Source organism: Rhinopithecus roxellana, chromosome 6 (genome assembly GCF_007565055.1).
Source record: "Rhinopithecus roxellana isolate Shanxi Qingling chromosome 6, ASM756505v1, whole genome shotgun sequence".
In the NCBI taxonomy this organism is placed as follows: Eukaryota; Metazoa; Chordata; class Mammalia; order Primates; family Cercopithecidae; genus Rhinopithecus; species Rhinopithecus roxellana.
Window position 1 is genome coordinate 13,020,671 of NC_044554.1, and position 22,365 is coordinate 13,043,035.

Sequence of the window (22,365 nt, forward strand, 5' to 3'; positions counted from 1 at the left end):
GGTGCTGCAGTTCAGGGCTTCTCAGCCCTCTCTGCACCCACCCTTATGCAGCCTTGGGACGCGGGGCTGGGCTTTAGGCTGAAGACCTCCACCGCTGGAACTGCAGAGGAGGCGTCCCTTTCGTTGCCCTTCCTCACATCTTGGCGTTCATAAGGTGGCTAAGAGGTCCTCCCACTAGAAGAGCCCAGAGAAGGGACTTGAGCCTTGGTTAGATTATCTTCAGTAATAAATGCAGTTAGTCCAGTTACGGATTTCACTTCGGCCTTCAGGGCTAATCTGGAGGGAAGATTATCAAGAGCAGGACTCTGTTTGGGCTTTGCCTGGACAGTCTAGGATATTCAAATTGCAGTTTCACCAGCTAATATGGAACACAGTCTGCAAACTATCCTCCCATACCCCAGGGGAATCTGGACTTCAGGAAGCCAAATATACAATTAACAGATATGCACTGAAGAGAGAAAATGGACAAGGAAGGTTTGAGACAGCACAGCCCTCTCCAGACATTCTCACTTCTTAACCTTCACCCCCCACCTCTTAGGGCAGAGGAACAAGGAAGAGCAGGAGGACAGACGAGGGCAGGAGCTTCCCAGGATGTACTGGAACCACCCAAGAGTGCTACCACAGATTTAAAATGTCAAATAAAGTGTAAGTGTGATGCTGCAAATTGTCTCTACTCCATCCCCAGGGCCCAGACATCTCTCAATTTATGCATGTAAAGGTGTGGAAGTCACAATCCTAACTACCCATACAGCTATACCCACCCATCTAATGGACTTGTAGGGCTTAGGTTGGGATAGGAACCTACTACATGCTCAAGATTGTGACTGACGTTATTGGGGTGTCAGCAAGAAGCAGCTGGTGAATTAAGATCATTCTAGGAGGGGTCAGTAAAGGGACTGTGAAGAAGGTGCTCACAGAGTATATGGAAATCTCATGGGACAGTGCAATATCTCCAGGCTCATGAGAGTGAAGCACCCTTACCACCTCTAGGCCCAGGGGAGCCAGTGGAGGAAGCAGGTCCTGCCACCAGGGACAGAGAGCTGCCTATGGGAATGGAAATATTCAGGCAGGGGAGGGATGTACCCAGCTCACAAGGAGGAAGACTGACCCTCCTCTCTCTCTCCTTCCAGGACTCTCCATTGGCCAACCAGAAGCTGAAAGGCAAGGGAGCTGGTTGGTACCTGATATGGTTTGGCCGTGTCCCCACCCAGATCTCAACTTGAATTCCCACATGCTGTGAGAGGCACCCAGTGGAAGGAAATTGAATCATGGGGGCAAGTCTCTCCTGTGCTGTTCTTGTGATAGTGAATAAGTCTCACGAGATCTGATGGCTTTATAACGGGGAGTTTCCTTGCACAAGCTCTCTCTTTGCCTGCTGCCATCTGTGTAAGACATGACTTGCTCCTCCATGCCTTCTGCCATGATTGTGAGGCTTCCCCAGTCACGTGGAACTGTAAGTCCATTAAACCTCTTTTGTAAATTACCCAGTCTCATGTATGTCTTTATCAGCAGTATGAAAATGGACTAATCCAGTGAATTGGTACCAATAGAGTAGGGTACTGCTGTAGATACCTGAAAATCTGGAAGCAATTTTGGAACTGGGTAACATGCAGGGGTTGGAACAGTTTGGAGGGTCCAAAAGAAGACAGGAAAATATGGAAAAGTTTGGAACTCCCTTAAGACTTGTTGAATGGCTTTGATCAAAATGCTGATAATGATATGGACAATGAAATCCAGGCTGAGGTGGTCTCAGATGGAGATGAGGAGCTTGTTGAGAACCAGAGCAAAGGTAACTCTTGTTATGTTTTAGCAAAGAGGCTGGTGGCATTTTGCCCCTGCCCTAAAGACTTGTAGAACTTTGAACTTTAGAGAGATGATTTAGGGTATCTGGTAGAAGAAATTTTTAAGCAGCAAAGCATTCAAGATGAGACTTGGGTACTCTTAAAGGCATTCAGTTTTATGAGGGAAGCAGAGCTTAAAAGTTTGGAAATTTTGCAGCCTGACAATGCGATAGAAAGGAAACTCCCATTTTCTGAGGAGAAATTCAAGACAGCTGCAGAAATTTACATAAGTAACAAGGAGCTGAATGTTAATCACCAAGACAATGGGGAAAATGTCTCCAGGGCCTGTCAGAGATCTCTGTGGGAGCCACTCCCATCACAGGCCCATAGGTTTAGGAAGAAGAAGAAATAGTTTCATAGGCCAGGCCCAGTGTCCTTCTGTTGTGTGCAGCCTAGGGACTTGGTGCCCTGCATCCCAGCTGCTCTAGCTGTGACTAAAAGGGGCCAAGGTACAATTCAGACTATTGCTTCAGAGGGTGGAAGCCCCAAGCCTTGCCAACTTTCATGTGGTGTTGAGCCTATGGGTACACAGAAGAATTGAGGTTTGGGAACCTCCATTTAGATTTCAGAGGATGTATGGAAATGCCTGGATGCCCAGGCAGAAGTTTGTTGCAGGGGCAGCCCCTCATGGAGAACCTCTGCTAGGGCAGTGCAGAAGGGAAATGTGGGGTTGCAGTTCCCACACAAAGTCCCTAGTAGGGCACTGCCTAGTGGAGCTCTGAGAAGAGGGCCACTGTCCTCCAGACCCCAGAATGGTAAATCCACTGACAGCTTGTACCGTGCACCTGGAAAAGCCACAGATATTCAGTGCCAGCCCATGAAAGCATCCGAGATGGAAGCTGTACCCTGCAAAGCCACAGGAATAGAGCTGCCCAAGATCATGGGAACCCACCTCTTACATAAGTGTGACCTGGATGTGAGACATAGAGTCAAAGGAGATGATTGTGGAGCTTTAAGATTTGACTACCCCGCTGGGTTTCAGACTTGCATGGGACCTGTAGCCCCTTCATTTTGGCCAATTTCTCCCATTTGGAACAGCTGTACCAATGCCTATACCCCCATTGTATCTAGGAAGTAACTAACTTGCTTTTGATTTTACAGGTTCATAGGCAGAAGGGACTTGCCTTGTCTCAGATGAGACTTTGGTCTGTGGACTTTTGAGTTAATGCTGAAATGAGTTAGGACTTTGGGTGACTGTTGGGAAGGCATGATTGGTTTTGGAATGTGAGAACATGAGATTTGCAAAGGACTGGGGCAGGATGATATGGTTTGGCTGTGTCTCCACCAAAGGCTCATCTTGAATTCCTACATGTTGTGGGAGGGACCTGATAGGAGGAAATTGAATCATAGGGGCAAGTCTTTCCTGTGCTGTTCTCGTGATAGTGACTAAGTCTCATGAGATCTGATGGCTTTATAAGTGGGAGTTTTCCTACACAAGCTCTATCTCTTTGCCTGCTGCCATCCATGTAAGATGTAACTTGCTCCTCCTTGTCTTCTGCCATGATTGTGAGGCTTCCCCAGTCATGTGGAACTGTAAGTCCAATTAAACCTCTTTCTTTTGTAAATTGCCCAGTCTCAGGTGTATCTTTATCAGCAGCATGAAAACAGACTAATACAGTATCCATCCAGGTCAGCATCTTGGAGCACAGAGCAGGGTGGAGACTGGATCTGAAGAGACAAGTCAGGGGTGCGTCCAGAACAGAGTTTAACCGTTTTGATACCAGACTTGAGGCCACATGGATCCTTTAGCATTATGCTGGGCATGCCATTTGGGACAGGGAGGCATGCACGAGTATAATAAAGGAATTTCTATTTCCCCTGCTCCTCCAAGGCAATCCTGGTCTAGGGTCCTTTGTCCTCTGCATGTATTGGGTCTATGTCCAGAGTCGCCTGGAGAAAACTTACAAAACCACTCAAAGATAAACTCAGGAGACTCTCCCCATGGGGACATCTGGAACTGAGACCCACCCCGGTCGTCAGCCTTGCTCCGGATACAGGGCTGTCTTTTAGCAAGGGCTACTGTGGAGTTGCTCCCCACAACTCCAATTCCTCCCAAAGAGCCCTCTTCAGCCTCTCAGGAGACCAGAGACTGGCTGGAACCAAACCTTAGAGATGAGGCTTATGTGAGAAAGTACTAATCATGTGACTCTTTGACAAAATAGTAGAAAGATAATATTGTTTTCAAAAAGCATATTAACCCAGAATCACAAGCGACTTTATTGTAAAATAATAGCAAATAGATTGTGGGACAAAGAATTAGTCAAAATATACAAAATCACTTGTATCCCACTTGTACCTGCATTTTTTCCCTTTTGGATGTCTTTTGTTTATATTCAATTAAGTTGTGTAAGGTGAATTCAATGCTTTGTTTGGTTTTACATAAGTACTTGGTTTGATTTATTCATCTGGCTGGTGGTGTGTTTCTCTGGGAGTTCCTATTCACTGATCCTAAGTCTCAAACATCTATTATAACTGCTAACTAACAGCCCCATCTTGCCACCCGTGGCAATAAACAAAAACAGGCATGGTCTAGAGAGGGCCTAACAAGTCCCTGTGGTCCTTTTCACCAACGGAGATGAGCAGGATATAGAAGGGAGCAAAATAAAAAATAATTCTTAAGAGTAAGAAAGTGAACAAGGGAGATAATGAAGAAGAAGGAAAATGAAAGAGAAGGAAGAAAAAAGGATGACAACAGGGAAACCTGTGGACAAAAGTGAACAGTTCACATCGATTTATTCTACTGAGCTGTTTCTCCAAATGCTTATAATTCTACAGGTCCTCCTGAGAATATACCAGATAAGCCAAAGGGTGGAGGACCACCAAAGAGGTAGAATGTCTAACCCAGGTTTCGAAGTGTGCATACCTGAAGGTGAACCTTTGGCATGTGGCAGGATTGCCGCTGATGTCTTCCACAATGAAGGTTATCTGGACGTGATTCTCCTGACCCCCATATGGTCTGTCCTTCACTAGAACTTCCAGGGAAATGGTGGGATTTTGTCTCAATTCACCTGCATCTCGGTCTATCATTTGGGCCACTTGGATTGCACCAGTCACGAAGAAAGCAAAGGTTAGAATGTGACCCTTTGAAGAGAAATGAAAAGGAATACAGAAACTTGGAGAAAACTGGAAAAGACCATTCTAACGTGAGGAAGAGCTTATGGAGAGCATAATCTCTATACAAATACATTTTTGAAAACTCATTAATTTCCTCTGTTAGACATTTATTGGGGTATCTGGCCTGACCCTTCTAGGATTTTTCACACTGCACTCCAGAGTTGGGTCCCTGGTGGCAGCCCTTGCCCAGAGTGGACTGGACTGGTGAATAACTGACTCCAGCTTGACCCACAGGGCTCTCTTATTGGAGAATTTGTAACTGAAAGGCACACATTGGAAGATCAGTCAGGCTAATTGTGGAGCTACAGAGCCTAGGTCCCTGGAGCAGCACTGGGTCACATCCTTCGTATGCCCCCATCTTTTGACATTTTCTTAGGAGATGCCCAGATTCCTGTTGATAGATGTCCCTGCCTTTTTCTTTTATTTGTCTTTTTTTTTTTTTTTTTTTTTTTTTTTTTTTTCTGTTAGCTTGGTTTGCCTTAGTTTCTGTTACCTGTGACCAAAGAATCTTAATAAATATGCTCAACAAAAAAAAAAAAAAAAAAAAAAAAAAACAACTCGCTCTGCTTGTTAAAAGTTGAATTTTGCAACACTAGAGTGAACAGAACTCTCAGCTATGGTTGTCCCTACACTATCAGCTGACAGGGCATTAGGACATTTTCAGAGGCAGTGCACAATTATTGCCTTTGTCTGGCTCTCCTGGGAATATGTTCCACTCTACTCCAGCCTGGGTGACAGAGCAAAAAAGCCTGTCCGAAAGCCCGAAAAGCCTAAGGAGCCAATAGCACATTTTTTTTTTCTGGGATCGTCTAAGGCTGGAAGTCCTTTCTGGTGATGCGATCAGGACTTACAGGAGTGGGACAGTCTGGTAGTGGTTAAGAGGACAGGCCCGAGGAATCAGGTGGCTTAGGTTGGTACTTTGGCTTCACGACCTACAAGCTGTAAGACCTTGAACAAATTGTTTAACCTGCCTGAGGCTCTCCCTAGGCCTCAGTTTCCTCATCTGTAAAATGTGAACGATGATAGTTCATTGAGTTGCTATCTTGAGTACTTGAGATGAGATGTATGTGAATAATCACTCAGCATAATACCTGGTGTGTACTAAGGCCCCAGGAAAAGATGGTTATAGAAGTGCAGAGAAGGGGAATTCGTTCTCTTCAGAGATATTCAGATGGGAAAATAACTCCATCGGTCTGGCAGACTGAGCAAAATGACACTGTCCCATACAGTTACCACTAGTCACATGAGAGTTATTGAGCAATTAAATGGTGCTAATCCAAATTGAGATGTACTGTAAGTACAAAACATACAACAGTCTTCCAAGACTTGGTACCAAAGAAAATGATACGAAATATCTCATGAATCACTTTTTTTTTTTTTTTTTTTTGAGACAGGGTTTTCCTCTGTCACCCAGGCTGGAGTAGAGTGGAATGATCATAGCTCACTGTGGCCTTAAACTCCTGAGCTCAAGAGATCCTCCTGCCTCATCTTCCTAGGTAGCTGGGACTATAGGTGTGGATCACCACACTCAGCTAATTTTTAAACTTTTAGTAGAGACAGGGTTTTGCTACATTGCCGAGGCTGGTCTCAAACTCCCGGGCTCAAGCAATCCTCCGGTCTCAGCCTCCCAAAGTGTTGGGATTACAGACATGAGCCACCATGCCTGGCCGTGAATAACTTTTAAGTATTGATCACGTGTTGAAATGATAATATTTTATACATGTTAAATAAAAATGCCTAATTAAAATTAATTTCTCCTATATCTTTTTACTTTTTAAAAATGTGACTACTAGAGACTTTGAAATTATATAAGTGACTTGATTCTATTCTTATTGGACAGTGCTGATATAGCCCCTCTCTTCAGAAGACTTCAGGGAACCCTCAGGATAAGTAACCCATCCATCCTTACACACCTGCCTTTGAGAAAAAGGTGATGGGATTCAGGACACATTATCTCAAAATATGGCACCTTGGCATTTGAGAAAACAGCAGAAGCAGGAAGGTCTCTGACCTTCTCCTGCCCTTCTTCCCTGAAGCAGCCCATAAAAGAGCTCTCTGGCTTTCGTTTGAAGCAGTCATAAGATCTTCATTCCAGAGGTATCCTACCTATACCTGGAGGAAAGGAACATCCTATTCTGGAAGACAGAGATGCCAGGAAAAATCTGAACAAACGGACCTCACTGAATTCCCCAGGTTTATTATCATTGGGTCATACCCTTTTGTCCTGCAATCATACTTCTCCATAATTACTCACTTCATCAAACTGAGCATAAAAACACATGGATTTCCCTGTTTCTTTGAGTCTTCATTTCTGAAGACTCTGGTGTAACATAAAACTTAACATTGAATAAATTTGTATGCTCTTCTCTTGTTAATCTGTCTTTTTTTATAGAGGTCTCAGTCACAAACCTAACAATGGGTAAGAAAATAAATCTCTTCACCACCCCCGACCCATCCCCCACAAAGGTGAAGAGTCACACAGCTGTCAACCCTATTTAGTTTTCCCAGCCCCCATGCCAGCTGCTTTTAATACATCTATTACCTTGGTAACCAATGATGACCCCAGTCAGAAAGACGTGCCCCATACCAGAAGATAAGAAAAATACAATCAGCCCTCTGTATCCATGGGTTCTGCATCCTCAGATTCAACCAACTGAGGATTAAAAATATTCAGGAAAAATAAATGGCTGGTTGCATCTGTACTAAACATGCACAGACATTTTTTTCTTGTCATTATTCCCTAAACAATACAACAACTATCTACATAACATTTACATTGCATTGGTTATTATAAGGAATCTAGAGATGATATAAAGTATATGGGGGGATATGCATAGGTTATATGCAAATACTATGCCATTTTATAGGAGAGACTTGAGCATACATGGATTTTGGTATCCACGGTGCGTCCTAGAACCAATTCTCATGGGTGTCGAGGGACAACTGCATTGTAAAACAATTCAAATGGCTGAATTAGAGGATGCACTTAAGGATGGAGGTGAGTGGCTTACACTGATTTATCATGAAATATTTGCTAACAGTGGTAATGCTGTAGAGGAGGTGGCTAGAAAAACCTTCATCATCAGGATTCTCCACTGTGATATTGGCCATGATGGTTCCTAGACTCAGTTCCTCCAGGATCGTGTACACTCATGTCTGACTGGAACAGAGATACTGCAGACACAACTAATTTTCAGGGGCACGGGAAGGTAGTGTCTAGGTGATTGATATTTTGGTTAGTGCTAAATATAGTGCAGAGCTGTTCAAGTTGTATCAACATGCTCAGAGGGAGAGCACAGCAGTGGAAAGGAGGGGTGGCTGGCTTTTGTATTCCCAAAGATCACATCCCTGTGGATGTGAAGAAAGTACCATGCTGTCGTTGCAACAATTTACATGGGCCACAGTCTCTGACTCTACGCACATCTGCCTGATGTCATTTCAGATTGGCTTTGGCATTAACGTCTTTTGAAATAAAGATAGGTGTCCTATCCGGCTATCTTTTCTCATTTTCCCACTTTTTGTGCAGATTTCCCTGAATTCTTTTAGAAATCAGTGTGTCCAGAGTTACACGCCAGGGTCATGTACAGAGTTGCGGGTTCCCTCCCTTGTTCCTGACTCCTATCCCATGGCTGCCATCAGAAGCCAGAAAAATTGTAAAGCTTCTGTATTCTCATGCCTTTGCTCACTTTTTTTTCTTCCTTGTCTTTTTTTTTTTTTTTTTTTTTTTTTTTGCCTGAGGATATAGAATTTATGCACAGAACTCGTGCACCTTTCCAAGTTGTATTAATCATGAGGTCAGCTTTCTGAACTGAGAAATAGGTCCCCTGGCAGAAGACCAGGCCCCATCACTGTCCTCCTTCTTGTAAGATAACCCCAAATCACCAACTTACCCATCTTCCTCAGACCTCCGCCGATGCCTTTGGAACAGGCCAATAGTGAGACTGATAGGTTGGGAGTTTTAACTAACTATACATTGAGTAATTTTGAATGCTCTAAGGGAGGCTTATTGTTTAAAATAACTCTGCAGGAATATGGGGCAAATAGTCACCTCTAATTCCCTGGTTTCCCAAGTGGAGGTCTTCCCATATGGGATCTTCAAGAGGGGTATAGTACTTCTCAGATCTAAGTGACTGCATTCCTTTCATGAGCTCGGAATATTTCTGCTGTGCTATCTCACCATCCCTATAAGGTAGGTAAGGCCAGAGGAAGGAGAAATGGCAGGAAATCAATAGCTAGAGTCAGGGGTAGTCAGAGAAAGGCAGGAACCAGGGCCTCACCCCAACCCTCCCTACCAGGGCTCCTCCCTGGATCCAAGTTCCCCCCACATCCATTCACAAGGTGGTCTTCTGTGGGTATACTCCATTGCTGGGGGACAGTAATCATGTTCAGCCTAAGGTCACTCCAGGGTCCCACTGAAACAGGCCCATTCATCCTCTCCCTTACCTGACATACCTCCTTCTCAGGGAGTCTGTGATGCTGCCCCTGGTGGGTCTAGGAATAGGCAAAGGGGGATGGGGCCAAAGAGATGGGGTGGCAGGAACCGAAACCAGAACCAGGAGGGAAGGAGATGGCCCCAGCTCCCTAGGCTGGGCCAAGCCCCTCAGTCCCTTCTGTGAGTGCCCCTGTTGCTGATATAGTATGCTTTTGCTTTGGTCATCATGAGTGAGTTCTGTTAACTTCCAACAAAGAGGTCACTAAGATGCCTGTGCTAATCACACAGCCGTGCACTACTGCTCCAAGCATGCTCCTAGTAAAAGCATCGCCAAGGAGCTGGTTAGACATGCAGACCTCAGGTCTGCCCACCCCAGCTCTCCGAACCAGGATTAGCTTTTTCACAAGATCTGCCCAGCAGATCTATATAGGATTTAACATTTCAGAAGGAAGATTATAAGGTGATGCCACAGGTGGCAACCACAGGCTCCCAGCCTCCCACAGGACAGAGAGAGGACACGGAGGAAAAGCCCCTTCCTCCCATCATCCCTCCTTCCTTCTCAGGCAGTGGTTCTCAGCTGGGGGGTGGGGGTGGTGTCTGAACACATGTTTGATTTTCACAACTAGGGGAGAGAGCTGCTATTGATGTTTAGGGGATAGAAGCTGGAGATGCTGCTAAACATCCTCCAATGCACAGGACAGCCCCTCTACAAAGGGGTACCTGGCTCAATGCCAGCAGTGCTGCTGTTTAAGAAACACTGCTCTGAAGGCTCATCTAGTCCATGCTGGGTGCTCCAGAAACCCAGATCCCCAAGAAGGGAACTAGTCAGGCTATTGGCCACGACACAGCTGCTCAGGTGAAATATTCTCTCCTTGGTTAACCTGACATTGAGCCTGGCAGGAGATAAAATCTTTAGTCTATTTGATTTTTGAATCCAAGATACAGGTATATATAAAATATCATTCAACATAGACGACAGTTAAGAGCTATTCAAAGCACAGTGAAGCCAGGTGCCATGCAGCCACCCTGACAGAGTAAAGCTCTGCTACCACTTGTATTCCCACACCCTTCTTCCCTGTAACACATGACCCCCAGAGCCTGGGCCAGCAGCCACACTCATGGGGAAGGGTGTGAATGCTGGGAAGCCATGGATGGCTTCACCACTATGAATGAGTATTCAGTAAGTGCCCAAGGTGTGCATGACACTGCCAGGCACCAGGTGGAAAAGGACTGAGTAAATACAAAAGAAATGGGCAGGAGGGGAGAAAGACCTACCTACCCAACTCTAAAATAAAGTGCTCTGCACACACAGCAAGCTCCGTGCACAGGAAAACAGTAAATATGTCAGGTGCAGTTCTGCTCTTGCTGCCCAGGTTGGAGTGCAGTGGCATGATCTCGGCTCACCACAACCTCGCCTCCCGGGTTCAAGCGATTCTCCTGTCTCAGCCTCCTGAGTAGCTGGGATTACAGGCACCCGCCACCATGCCTGACTAATTTTGTATTTTTAGCAGAGACAGGGTTTCACCGTGTTGGTCAGGCTGGTCTCGAACTCCTGACCTCAGGTGATCCACCCGCCTCGGCCTCCCAAAGTGCTGGGATTACAGGCGTGAGCCACTGCACCCGGTCTGTCAGGTGCTTTTATAATAAGATGCTCAGCTTCAATAATGGCAGATCATGCATCCTGAGTCTATAAAGCTTTCTGACATTTGTCACCACCCAGGGGTAAAATGGGAAGACATTCTCAAGAATAGACATAGGACTTGCTTTGGTTGTGTTAATTGCATGAGTTTAACAAATAGTAAAGATAGAAAGGCTGTCTGTACATTTTACATTTGTATTTCACCCTCAAACTCAGTACACTTGAGTCTGTTTGAGGATTTAATTTTGTTAATCCTGAATTAAAGAAGTTATCATTAGTGCTAGCACTGATTTATGGGAAAAGGAGGCTCAGAAGCTCAAGGAAACCATGAAAGCCCCCGAAGTCAGCATGTAGTTTGAAACCGAGTAAATCCTTTCAAATGGTGATGGCTGAGGGATGAGGATGACTCTCATTGACTGCCCCCACTCCTTCTTTTGGAGTGAGGCTCTAGCAGACCCATCCTCACCTTCAACCAAGGAATGCTGTTTGAAATAAAGTCGACTGACTTGAAAAGCAAACAAACAAACAAAAGACTGTTACACAGATCATGCTGTCTGCCTGGGGATGGAGCCCAATATGTTCCTCTTTCAAACCTAAAATAAGAACCAGAGAGTTCCAGGCTGACCTCTGGGTGCATCCTAAGCCAGCAAGGGTCATGTTCTCTCTCAGCTAAAGTCAGTTTCTGTATTTTGGAAGATGTCGTCCAAACCAGATGGTTTATAAGCTCTGCCCCTGGGGAGGACTTATTATTTTTCCCTTTGCAACCCCATTAACCCTCCTCCCCTCCTCCCAGATGGGATTTGTGGGGAAGGTGTCAAAGAATGCATCTGCTCCAGCCCTGCAGCCATCACCTTCCTCTGGGGGTTCTTGAAGAATGCAGAGCTGTGTGGGCCCATACCTGAGCCTGAGTCTGGGTTGGGATATCATAACTGTTAATAGGCTGCCTGGACTTTGCTCCAGGAGCCACCTGTCAGCCCAAAGGCACTGAGCTCTCCTTCTGAACCTAACCCAGCATCAGGTGCTGATGGAAAGCATTACATAACAATTTAATAACAGCAGAAAGATTGAGGGTCAAGGTTTGAAAGAGGAACGTATCAGGGCTCCATCCCCAGGCTGTGGGGGTGGAGCAGATGCATTCTTTGACACCTGCCACTGGACTGGAGACTGTGTTAACATCCAGAAGTTGTACAATTGTGGTATGTTTGCCAAGCGGCACCAGGTTAGTCTGGGAGTAAGGTTGCCTTAATACCTCCCAATCTTGGAATACTTTTGCAAGCCCTCTACCCACCTCTGAGGCCTAAGGGTCTTTTATTGGTGGAGTATCCTGTGCTGAATCTATTCATAGCCATTCATGCTATTAAAGGTGATTTTGCCACTTTCCTTGTGGCTGGCTCCTATGCCCATCTCAGGGACTGGGGCAGGCAGAGGCTCTGTAAGCAGTATGCCAGGCTGTTTGCAGTGCCATCTACTAGCTCACAATCCCATCATCTCCTCCTAAATCCCCATCTACGATAGGCTCAGATCTTCTTTTGTGTCTGGGATAGTGCCAGGCACATTTTCACAAACTACCCTCCACCCGATGCATTTACCCTTCCCACCTCTGCTGGACAGAGGAGCTGCCAGACACAGCCGGATGACTTTTTTGGATCCATGATGGCAGGAAGAAACTTTAGAGCAGCCAGTAAAGGGCAGGCACCCTGAAAATAGCCCTCTCCTCAGTGCGAGGATGACATGCTAGGAGCGGGCATTAGGGAGTCGTGAGTGATGGTGCATGCTCTGGGACGCTGCTGTTACTAACGTGTGGCACTTTATTTTAAAAGCACCCTCTGCATGTGCACAGCGGCAGGCCACACCCCAGGGCATGTGTCCACCCCTTCTCCACACCATATCCAAAATCCCATGGTGCATGTCAATGTCAGGGTACAGGAGGCAGAGGCAGCAAAGGTGGAAAACAGCAGTCCGGAGAGTCCAGAGGCCAGGATAAAGACTCTGAAGAGCTCATGCCTCTAATCTCTCCTGCAGGCCAGAGCAAAGGGCATCCCTCTGCCTTGTATTAAATGTGCCAGAGGAGATGAGGCCACCTAAGAAGGACGTGCCTGCGGCCCAGGGAGTCCTGCATGCCCTCAGGCCTACCTGGTAAAGTGAGGTGCTTCACCTGGAGCGCTGTGGAGGCTTTGAGGCCTCTACTGTCCCTCACCTCCATGATGAGATGGAAACTGCCAGGGAAACATTCCACGTAAGAGAATCAAGCTTTGCTGGCACTATTTCAAAACAGGATGGGGAAAAATATGGAGTAGGAGGAGTGAGAGCAGAGCCTGTCCTTTTGGTGGTGACCCTCTCCGTAATGCCCCCACAGTCTCAGGGCCTGCAGGGCGACCTTTCTCCTCCCGTCTCAGAACCCACTGGCTGCTTCTCATTCTGCAGGGGCTGTTCACCACCATCGTCCCACCAGGTCAGCGTCTGCTCTAGCGCCATGCTGCACACTCTATCCCGGTGTTTCTCACAAGAGCCCTGGAACGTGCATATCACTCCCATGGGAGGAAGCGAGGCTCCCACGGCTCACATGGCTAGCTCTTGTTCCCACACCTGGCGCAGAGCCAGGAGCCTCACCTCCTTCACCCCAAGGCCAACATGTTTTCATCCACAAAGCCTGGACTTTCCCCAAGGCCTGCTCACCCTACTTTATTGCTTTCCCCTCATCAGACCCTTTGTTTGGATGGCTGCCTCTCCCAAACAAGAAGGGGTTGGAGAAGTCTTGTATAGATCACCCTTGACATTAGTGACTCCATCTTAGAAAAAAAAATGCCATCTTACATTTCAAAAGGCATCAAGCCAGCAGGGTCCAGCTGTTCACCTAATCAATAGAGACAACACTCAACCAGATAAGGGCATAATCCTTTACTATCAATCTTCACCAGAGGACTCAAGGGCCGTAAAACGAGCAGGACTTCACCGGCTTGACATGGCCATCTTGACAGACCCCACCTTGCTGTCACCTGTAATCAGCACCCAGCATCTGCCCAAATCAAAGACTCGTCCTTGCAAGACATTGATGACCATCTGGATATGGCCAAGACACTCTCCTTGTCCTTGGAGAGTCAGACCTTGGACATCACTGTCCTTGGTCTGGTTTATTAACCTCTTTTTCCTATTCCCTTTTCTCATGATGTTAAATGTTACTTTGTTTGATGTAGAATGTTTAATTTATAACATTTATGTGCTGATGAAGTATACTATGTATGGTTTACAATATTGACTGACCTGTGGAGTGGCTTGAGTCTGTGTGCTCTGACTACTGAGTCAGCAAGAAGTCTAAGCAGAGTTGCCTCCTTGGGAATTCCATGTAGCTCATGGCTTTTAGGATTGAAATAGCATCAGTAATGGCCGGGCGCGGTGGCTCACGCCTGTAATCCCAGCACTTTGGGAGGCCGAGGCGGGTGGATCACGAGGTCAGGAGATCGAGACCATCCTGGCTAACAAGGTGAAACCCAGTATCTACTAAAAATACAAAAAATTAGCTGGGCGTGATGGTGGGCGCCTGTAGTCCCAGCTACTCGGGAGGCTGAGGCAGGAGAATGGTGTGAACCCAGGAGGCGGGAGCTTGCAGTGAGCAGAGATTGCGCCACTGCACTCCAGCCTGGGTGACAGAGCCAGACTCTGTCTCAAAAAACAAAAGAAAGAAATAGCATCAGTAAAAACCTGACCTTATGGAAAGACACAAATGTGCATGAACCTGGTTATGTCTGACCTTGCACTGCTCATGACACTCCTGTACTTGGGCACCCTTTCCCATACTGTCATTCTTGTTCTCTGGAGACCAAAAGAGGCCTCTCAGACAATTGCCTTATTTCCCATCCGTCTCTGGGGTTCACTACCATCTGAGCTTACAATGAGGCTGTAGACTGCTCAAGGGCCCCCACCCAGCTACCCTCAGGTTGCACTGTGACCTATTCCTTATGTTTTCCTTGACCCTCAGATCAATAGTACTTCAAGCAAGGTCAGTAGCAAGGCTACCTGCTGTGTCCTGCTTCAAAGTCTAGTTCTGTTATGGAGAAGAGGGTGCCATTAGCAGACATTCTGAAGCTCTTTGAGGGAGAAATCAGGAAATACTAAAAAACAAGGGAAAAAATTTGGTGAAATCAGCCCACCTACCCACCCTTCCCTGGAAGATGTGTGTGCTCATTTCCTATTTTATATTCTTAGCCCTTGGAACATTCTCAATGCATCAGGATGCGGTTCAAATGAGCAGTTATCCAATTTAATCGCTCTTGAATCCAGAAACTTCTGGCTCTGTTGGTCTGAGCCCTGGTTGACCACACCCTGAAAACCTGGTGAGTGGATCCTGTTCTAACTACAGAAAGTATATAAAAGGCCCCTGTCAAGGCAGGCTCTGCTTCTGAGTCCAGTCTTCTTATCCCTATCACTGTGTTCTCACTTCTTCTGGACAACTTGTGATTTTGATTCTATGCCTTCGCTTTAACCAACACTGTTTAAATACACCTACTACCCACTAGGTAATATACCAAAGTGAGTAAGATCCGTCACTACCCTTAAAAACAACTTACAATATAGCAGGGTATAAAATGCACAAGCATCACTCATTGAAATGACTAAAGGAACAAGGGACAAAGGTGAACTGAGAATGAAACGTAGAAGGGCTTACAGTATAGCTTGGAAGCTGGTTTAGGGATATAGAAGAGCTGTTTTTATATCTAATCCCTGGCATGTGGCCATTGGGAAAGTCCTTCCTACATCTCTGTTTAGTTGAGAGTCTTTGTAGTCCTTGGCTCCCAGCCCAGCTCTCTTAATGACACCCTGCCCAGAACTCCTTGATCTGATAGAAGAGACAGGTTTGTGTGTACAGCCCACTGAGGGCCAGCCCATAGGAGGACTGTGCCTGTGCCACCCATGGCAGCTCATCAAGATTGCTATGTTTCTCCTACGTTGGAGTCAAGAAAACAGGGGAAGAGCCTGGATAAGAAGAGCTGGGTTCAAAATCCAAGTTCTTTTTTTTTTTTTGTGAGACAGAGTCTGGCTCTGTCACCCAGCCTGCAGTGCAGTGGCACTATCATGGCTTACTGCAGCCTCCGCCTCCCAGGCTCAAGCGATACTCTCATCTCATCCTCACGAGTAGCTGGGACTACAGGTGTGTGCCACCACACCTGGCTAATTTTTTTTTGTATTTTTTGTAGGGACAGGGTTTCACCATGTTGCCCAGGCTGGGCTTGAACTGCTGAGCCCAAGTGATCCACCTGCCTCTGCCTCCCTGAGTGCTGGGATTACAGGCATGAGCCACTGTGTCTGGCTTAAGCTCTGGTCCTCACCACAAGGTCTGGGACAAGTGCCTTTCTTGCCTATAACTTAGGGCCGATACAACCAATTGCTCCTTCATGTTATTGAGGATTAAATGAGAATGCGTGCCGTAAAATATGAAGGCTCGCAGCAACGTTACAGACTTACATGTTTATATTCATTTCTTCCAAAGGGCTTTAAGGTTAGAAGGTTTCATTATTTCCTGCTAGGATGAGGGATGTTCTATCCTCAAGGCCTTAGATCTCTGGATCAGATCATCAGTGGAGGTTTTGCAACCACAGCCACAGCCCCTGAAGTCTAGAATCAAAGGAAACACCTGCCAAGGTTTCCAACCCAGCAATTTGCTGTGTTATGAGTGCTGCTGAGCTTCCAGTACAAGAAGCAAGTGTGCACAGAAGATAGATGAAAGGCCTCCTTTGAGGCCAATATAAGGTTTTCAAGCCATTTTTTAATGTTTCCTTTTGTTTATTATTTAATAATGTTTTTCTAGTTGTAATGAACATATTTTATGCAAAACCGAGGCAGACAGAAAAGTATAAAAAAGAAATGAAATATGCCACCTATTAAATCTCATTTTGGTGATTAGCCTTCTGTTCTTTCCTATGCAAACGTATACCCTCCAAAAATAGTTGGATGATGTTGTCATCAAAATTATAATATCTGTTCCTTGCATTTATATCTTGAGCATTTACCCCTATTCTTAAGTCTTATTTTACAGGCTGGTTAGTTAACGATGGCACAGCATCCTACTACAGGGGTTTATTTTACTAAATCATTCTTGCTGATCATTTAGGTATTTTCTGCTCATTTTTAAGGGGAAATATTTGGGTGATTCCACAGAGCACCCTTCTTCCAGCCCCACAAATTGTGCAAGTACCTTGGCAGTACTCCCAAATGTGGGGTTTAAATCCCAAGCTCCCCATTAATATGCCAGCTCATGGCCTGGGAGCAATTGCCTAGGCCTGCAGCTGCCCACACACAGAGCCATCCTGTGTCTTTGAGCAGAGCCTTCCCTACAGAGAAGCCTCCCATATCCATAAATCAGAGCCTGAAGCTACATATGATAGAACAACTGGGTTATAGAGACTCGTGGGTTGGGAAGGAGATTTACTATATGTATCTGAATCAGGGCGTCCTTCCACATGTGTTTTGAAATGCTCCAGGAGCTGGGTCTCCAATTCTGGTTGGTCCCAAGCATGATAAGGTCTTGGGATACAGAGAAGACAGACAGGCCCTACGCTCCAAAATCTTATGGTCAACTGAGGGAACAAAGGTTTGGGGAGGTGCTCCAAAGGGGATACATACAGGATATGATGGGAACTCAGAAGGACTTTTAGACTCATCTGGAATACAACAGTCACAAATTAGGGTAGTAAATTAAGTTTGTTTGGTAACTCTGGAGCCAGAATATCTGGATGTGAATCCTAGTTCATCACTTTCTAGCCATGTGAGTACCTACAAAGAGTAATAATACTAGGGCATGCCTCATGGGTTATCATATAAAGTGCTAGAACAATGCCTGGCACATAGCAAGCCCTCAATAAATGTTAACTACTGCTGTCCCCTTAGAAGGGATCCATGAGGGAAAGGGCTTCATTTTATTCACTCCTATATCCTCAGTAACTAGCACATAATGGATGCTCAGTAAATATTTGTTCGATGTTAAATATTGGAGTTTTCTTCTTGCTCATTTCCCATCTAAATAAGATCAACATTCCTACCTTAGAGAATCTTTAAAAAGCAACAACAAAAAACCATCCTGCAAAACATTTTTTAAAAATCTATTTGAATGTGATAATGCTAGACTTAGCTATAAAATCTTCTCCAGTTGGGCCCACAGTCTCAACAACTCATGCAGAAAGGAAAGAAAGGAAAAAAGAAAAACAGCAGCAGATAAAAAGGATGTGGAGAACTGTAGAACTAGGCACACAAGAATTTTCTTTTTAATTTTGATTAAGAGGGTGATTTCCTGGAATCTTGATTTTTTTTTCTTTTTAACACCAGGCTAATTTCTTTTTTCTCTGAACCTAAGGGCTGTGTTAATGGGAATAGCAGTTTTGTACTTAGAAAGGAGATAATATCCAAAGACTAAAAATATTGTGTCATGTGGCCATTTGCCAGCAACTCAGCAAGGCTCTCTGTAAAACCTGGCATTTTCTCCCCCTTTTTAAAGGCTTGTTTAATCAGAGCTGCTCCCTTGATATTCATTCTTGGAAAACAGAAATTAAATGGAATGAAAAGCAACTGCAGCCCCTCTCTGCCCCCAGTCCTGGCTAAGAAAAGTCCTGAGTAATCAGATCAATTCAGTTAACAAATGCTTGTCAGACAAGCTCTCTGGTTTTCCTGCTGGGAATATTTCTTTACCACCACCCCAGGTTTCTCTATTTGCAGCCCCTTTGCAGCTAGGTTTGCTCTCAGACACAAAAGCTTTAGTTTGGAAGACAAGAAGCCCATCCTTCCTGTCCCATTCACCCTTGATTGTGCCTTGGTGTAGGGAGAAAGGAAGGTGGGAGGGAGCTGGCCCAGTTTCCAGAAATGTCAGGCTCCCTGGGGTAAGAGGGGAATGCCACCTCCAGGCTCACTTCCCCACTGCAGTCGGAGTCACAGGCCAATGATTCAACCTGTGCCACTTTGCAGCTATCAGTTGCTTTCAGGCCTGCAGTAGAAACAAACAAGAATTCAGCCTCTTGTCTTTTATAGAATAGAGGAGTCAACTACCAGGCCACCACAGGCCGAGTTTCCAGAGGGAAAGACCCTTATTCTGCCCACATCCAGGGAGTGTCAATGGCTCCACAAGCCACTGAGTACATGGCTCCAAACCCACCCCAGAAGGCCAGAGCACTCAGGACTGTGGCAAGTTACAAATACGTTGCCACATTCCTATATTTTTCAATGGAAGCTGAATGTTTTGTAAAAGCCTCAATTCCTCTCTTTGTTTTCCCCTGTTCCACCCTTGTCTCAGCTCAGAGGTGGGACGTGGAGGAGGAAGGAGGGAAGAGTGCCTAGAAGAAAAAAACTACCGTTAAAAAACTACCCACTGCAAGCCCTTAACGTGGCTCCTGCTTGTGGTTCATTGTTCTGAGGATGAGCTAAGTGGGTTACAGGCAAGTACTTGAATGTTTTTAAGAAGAGACAGGATGACAAATGCAAAACGCTGTTATTAATGTAATCCTTCACCGATAAAGCTGCAGATCCTATGCCCTCACACTCTGTCATTCTTTTTCCATAATCGGCCTGGGTTCTGTGCTGCAAGATTCGGGCTTTGCTAATCTTAATAACAATGATTCCCATCTATCTGAGTGTCCCTCTCAACATACAAACAGCCAGCAGTGACCACATATTTGGAGTGGGAATTGTCCAATACCATTGCTTTTTCCTTTTATGAGCATTTTAACAAGAACCTGGAGTAGAATGAGGAACGCCTTTTGCTAAGACTTCAGGTGGTGACTCCTGAGTTGGCAGGCAGACACCAGGGCAGCTGAATGAGTGGGGCAGGTGGGGATGTACGGTGGGGACAGGGATGCTGTCACTCAGAAAAGAATGGGGTGGGAAGCCAGTGGCAGAACTTGCCAGAACAGAGTAGAAGGGAGTTGGGTCAGGAGACCTGGGTTCTCACTGGAGTTACCTGGCCCCTCAGTTCCCTCCCTCATCCAGAAATAAAGTACTGCTCAATAGACCTGAAAGATCCCATCCAGCTAGGACCCTTGATAGGGCCAGGTTTGGCATATGATGACCACTTTATTCACAGGAAAACAAAAACTCACAACCGGCTGCCACTTCCTAGAGCCATGAGCAAGATGAAGATAGAAAGAGAACAATGGCCCCTGCTGCCCTCCTAAAAGTCCAGGTAGTAGCTAGGTTATTGCTCTTTCAATTTAATCCTTTGTCTGCCCTGGTGAAGACAAAGCACACTGCATTTTATGCAAAAGCCCTTCCTCAATGGAAAGGCCAAGAGAAAGCCCCTTAATGGAGAAATTGCTGCACTAGATCATTTTGCCTCCAGCTGCGAGATTGATTAACATCCTGGGAGTCTCCAAGGAGGCTCTTCTGCAGTCACGGTGGCCATTTCCAAGCAGAGGGGGAAGCAGAGAGTGTGGGAGTTGAATAGGAGGAGGGTGGTCTCAAAGAGCCTCCTTCAGGGAGTGGAGAAGAGGTGGGGGAGTACCCAAAGAAGAAATGCCAGTAAATATAATTATTCACTTGCAGATCATCCTTCTCACGTTCTGAGCCCATTATTAACGCATACCTCCAAGCTCTATCTGCATGCCCACCACAGCACAGAAGGTACCCAGGGAGGGGTAACCAATGCTAGATCTAAGCCTGTGCCTGGCCAATGCAGTAGCCACTACCCTCATGTACGTGTGACTATGAGCATTAAAATGTGGCTGGTCTGCACAGAGATGATCTGTAAGTGTAAAATGCACATGAAATTTGAACACTGAGTATGGAAAAAAATGCAAAATATCTCATTAATCATTTTATGTTGACTATGTTGAAATATTTTGAATATACTGAGTTAAATAAGCTATTAAAATTAATTTCACTTATTTTGTTTTACTTTTTTTTTTTTTTTTTTTTTTTTTTGAGACGGAGTCTCGCTCTGTCGCCCAGGCTGGAGTGCAGTGGCCGGATCTCAGCTCACTGCAATCTCGGCCTCCCGGGTTCATGCCATTCTCCTGCCCCAGCCTCCCGAGCAGCTGGGACTACAGGTGCCCGCCACCTCGCCTGGCTAGTTTTTTGTATTTTTAGTAGAGATGGGGTTTCACCATGTTAGCCAGGATGGTCTCCATCTCCTGACCTTGTGATCCACCTGTCTTGGCCTCCCAAAGTGCTGGGATTATAGGCTTGAGGCACCGCACCCGGCTTTTGTTTTACTTTCAATGTGGCTACAAGAACATTTAAAATTGGCCGGGCGCGGTGGCTCAAGCCTGTAATCCCAGCACTTTGGGAGGCCGAGACGGGCGGATCACGAGGTCAGGAGATAGAGACCATCCTGGCGAACACAGTGAAACCCCGTCTCTACCAAAAAAAATACAAAAACTAGCCGGGCAAGGTGGCGGCGCCTGTAGTCCCAGCTACTCGGGAGGCTGAGGCAGGAGAATGGCGTAAACCCGGGAGGCGGAGCTTGCAGTGAGCTGAGATCTGGCCACTGCACTCCAGTCCGGGCGACAGAGCGAGACTCCGCCTCAAAAAAAAAAAAAAAAAGAACATTTAAAATTACACATGCAGCACTCATTTCTGGTTCACACTATAGCTTTGCTGGACAGAGACGGTGCAATATTGAACAGTGTTGGTCCAAACAATGTACCAGCACATGCCTTTTAAATTTCACTAAAAAGAAGGGAGCAAATACAAGTGGCTTCCAGATTAGTACCTATTTTACATTTACCGTGATACAGCTTCATTTTATTAAGCTGGAGAAGAGTTGTAAGATTTGTCATTTTAAAGGGGTTGAGGTTTCAAAATGCATCCTAGAGCTATTTTTAAAAATCCATTATTCATTCTCTAGTTGCTGCCACAAGCAGGGTGACTCGTAGACCCCACCAGGTTAAGATGACAGACACAAACTAAGCCTAGGTCACTTCAGGCATGTGCTTTGGTGTGTTTTAAAGTCTGTCCCTGTTTGTTCAGTCCAGTGGTTCTCGAAGTACATGGTACATCAGAATCACCGGGGAGGTTTGCATTCAAATTCAGTGTTCTCATGCAGTGTCCAGGAATCTGCATTTTTAAAATCAGCCTAAGTATGTTCTAATGCCTGAACACACTTCTAAAGCCTGCAAAACACTTAAAAACCGGTGTTTCCATTGGGTGTGGTGGCTCACGTCTGTAATCCTAGCACTTTGGGAGGCCAAGGTAGGTGGATGGCTTGACCCCAAGAATTTGAGACCAGCCTGGGCAACATAGCGAAACACTATCTACAAAAAATACAAAAATTAGCTGGGCATGATGGTGGGCACCTGTAGTCCCAGCTACTCGGAAGGCTGAGGTGGAAGGATCACCTGAGCCAGGAAAGTTGAGGCTGCAGT

General features: G+C 45.8%; 1 protein-coding gene across 1 annotated transcript in view; it reads right to left on the bottom strand.

Annotated features, from left to right (window-relative positions):
* The window catches only part of CDHR3 (cadherin related family member 3), a 68,044-nt gene that overhangs the window by 23,236 nt on the left and 22,443 nt on the right, over positions 1 to 22,365 (bottom strand). The window contains 5 exon segments of the mRNA XM_010380651.2: positions 4,705 to 4,894; positions 7,967 to 8,111; positions 10,990 to 11,012; positions 13,160 to 13,242; positions 15,041 to 15,135. Coding sequence (XP_010378953.2) covers positions 4,705 to 4,894; positions 7,967 to 8,111; positions 10,990 to 11,012; positions 13,160 to 13,242; positions 15,041 to 15,135 — 536 coding nt within the window.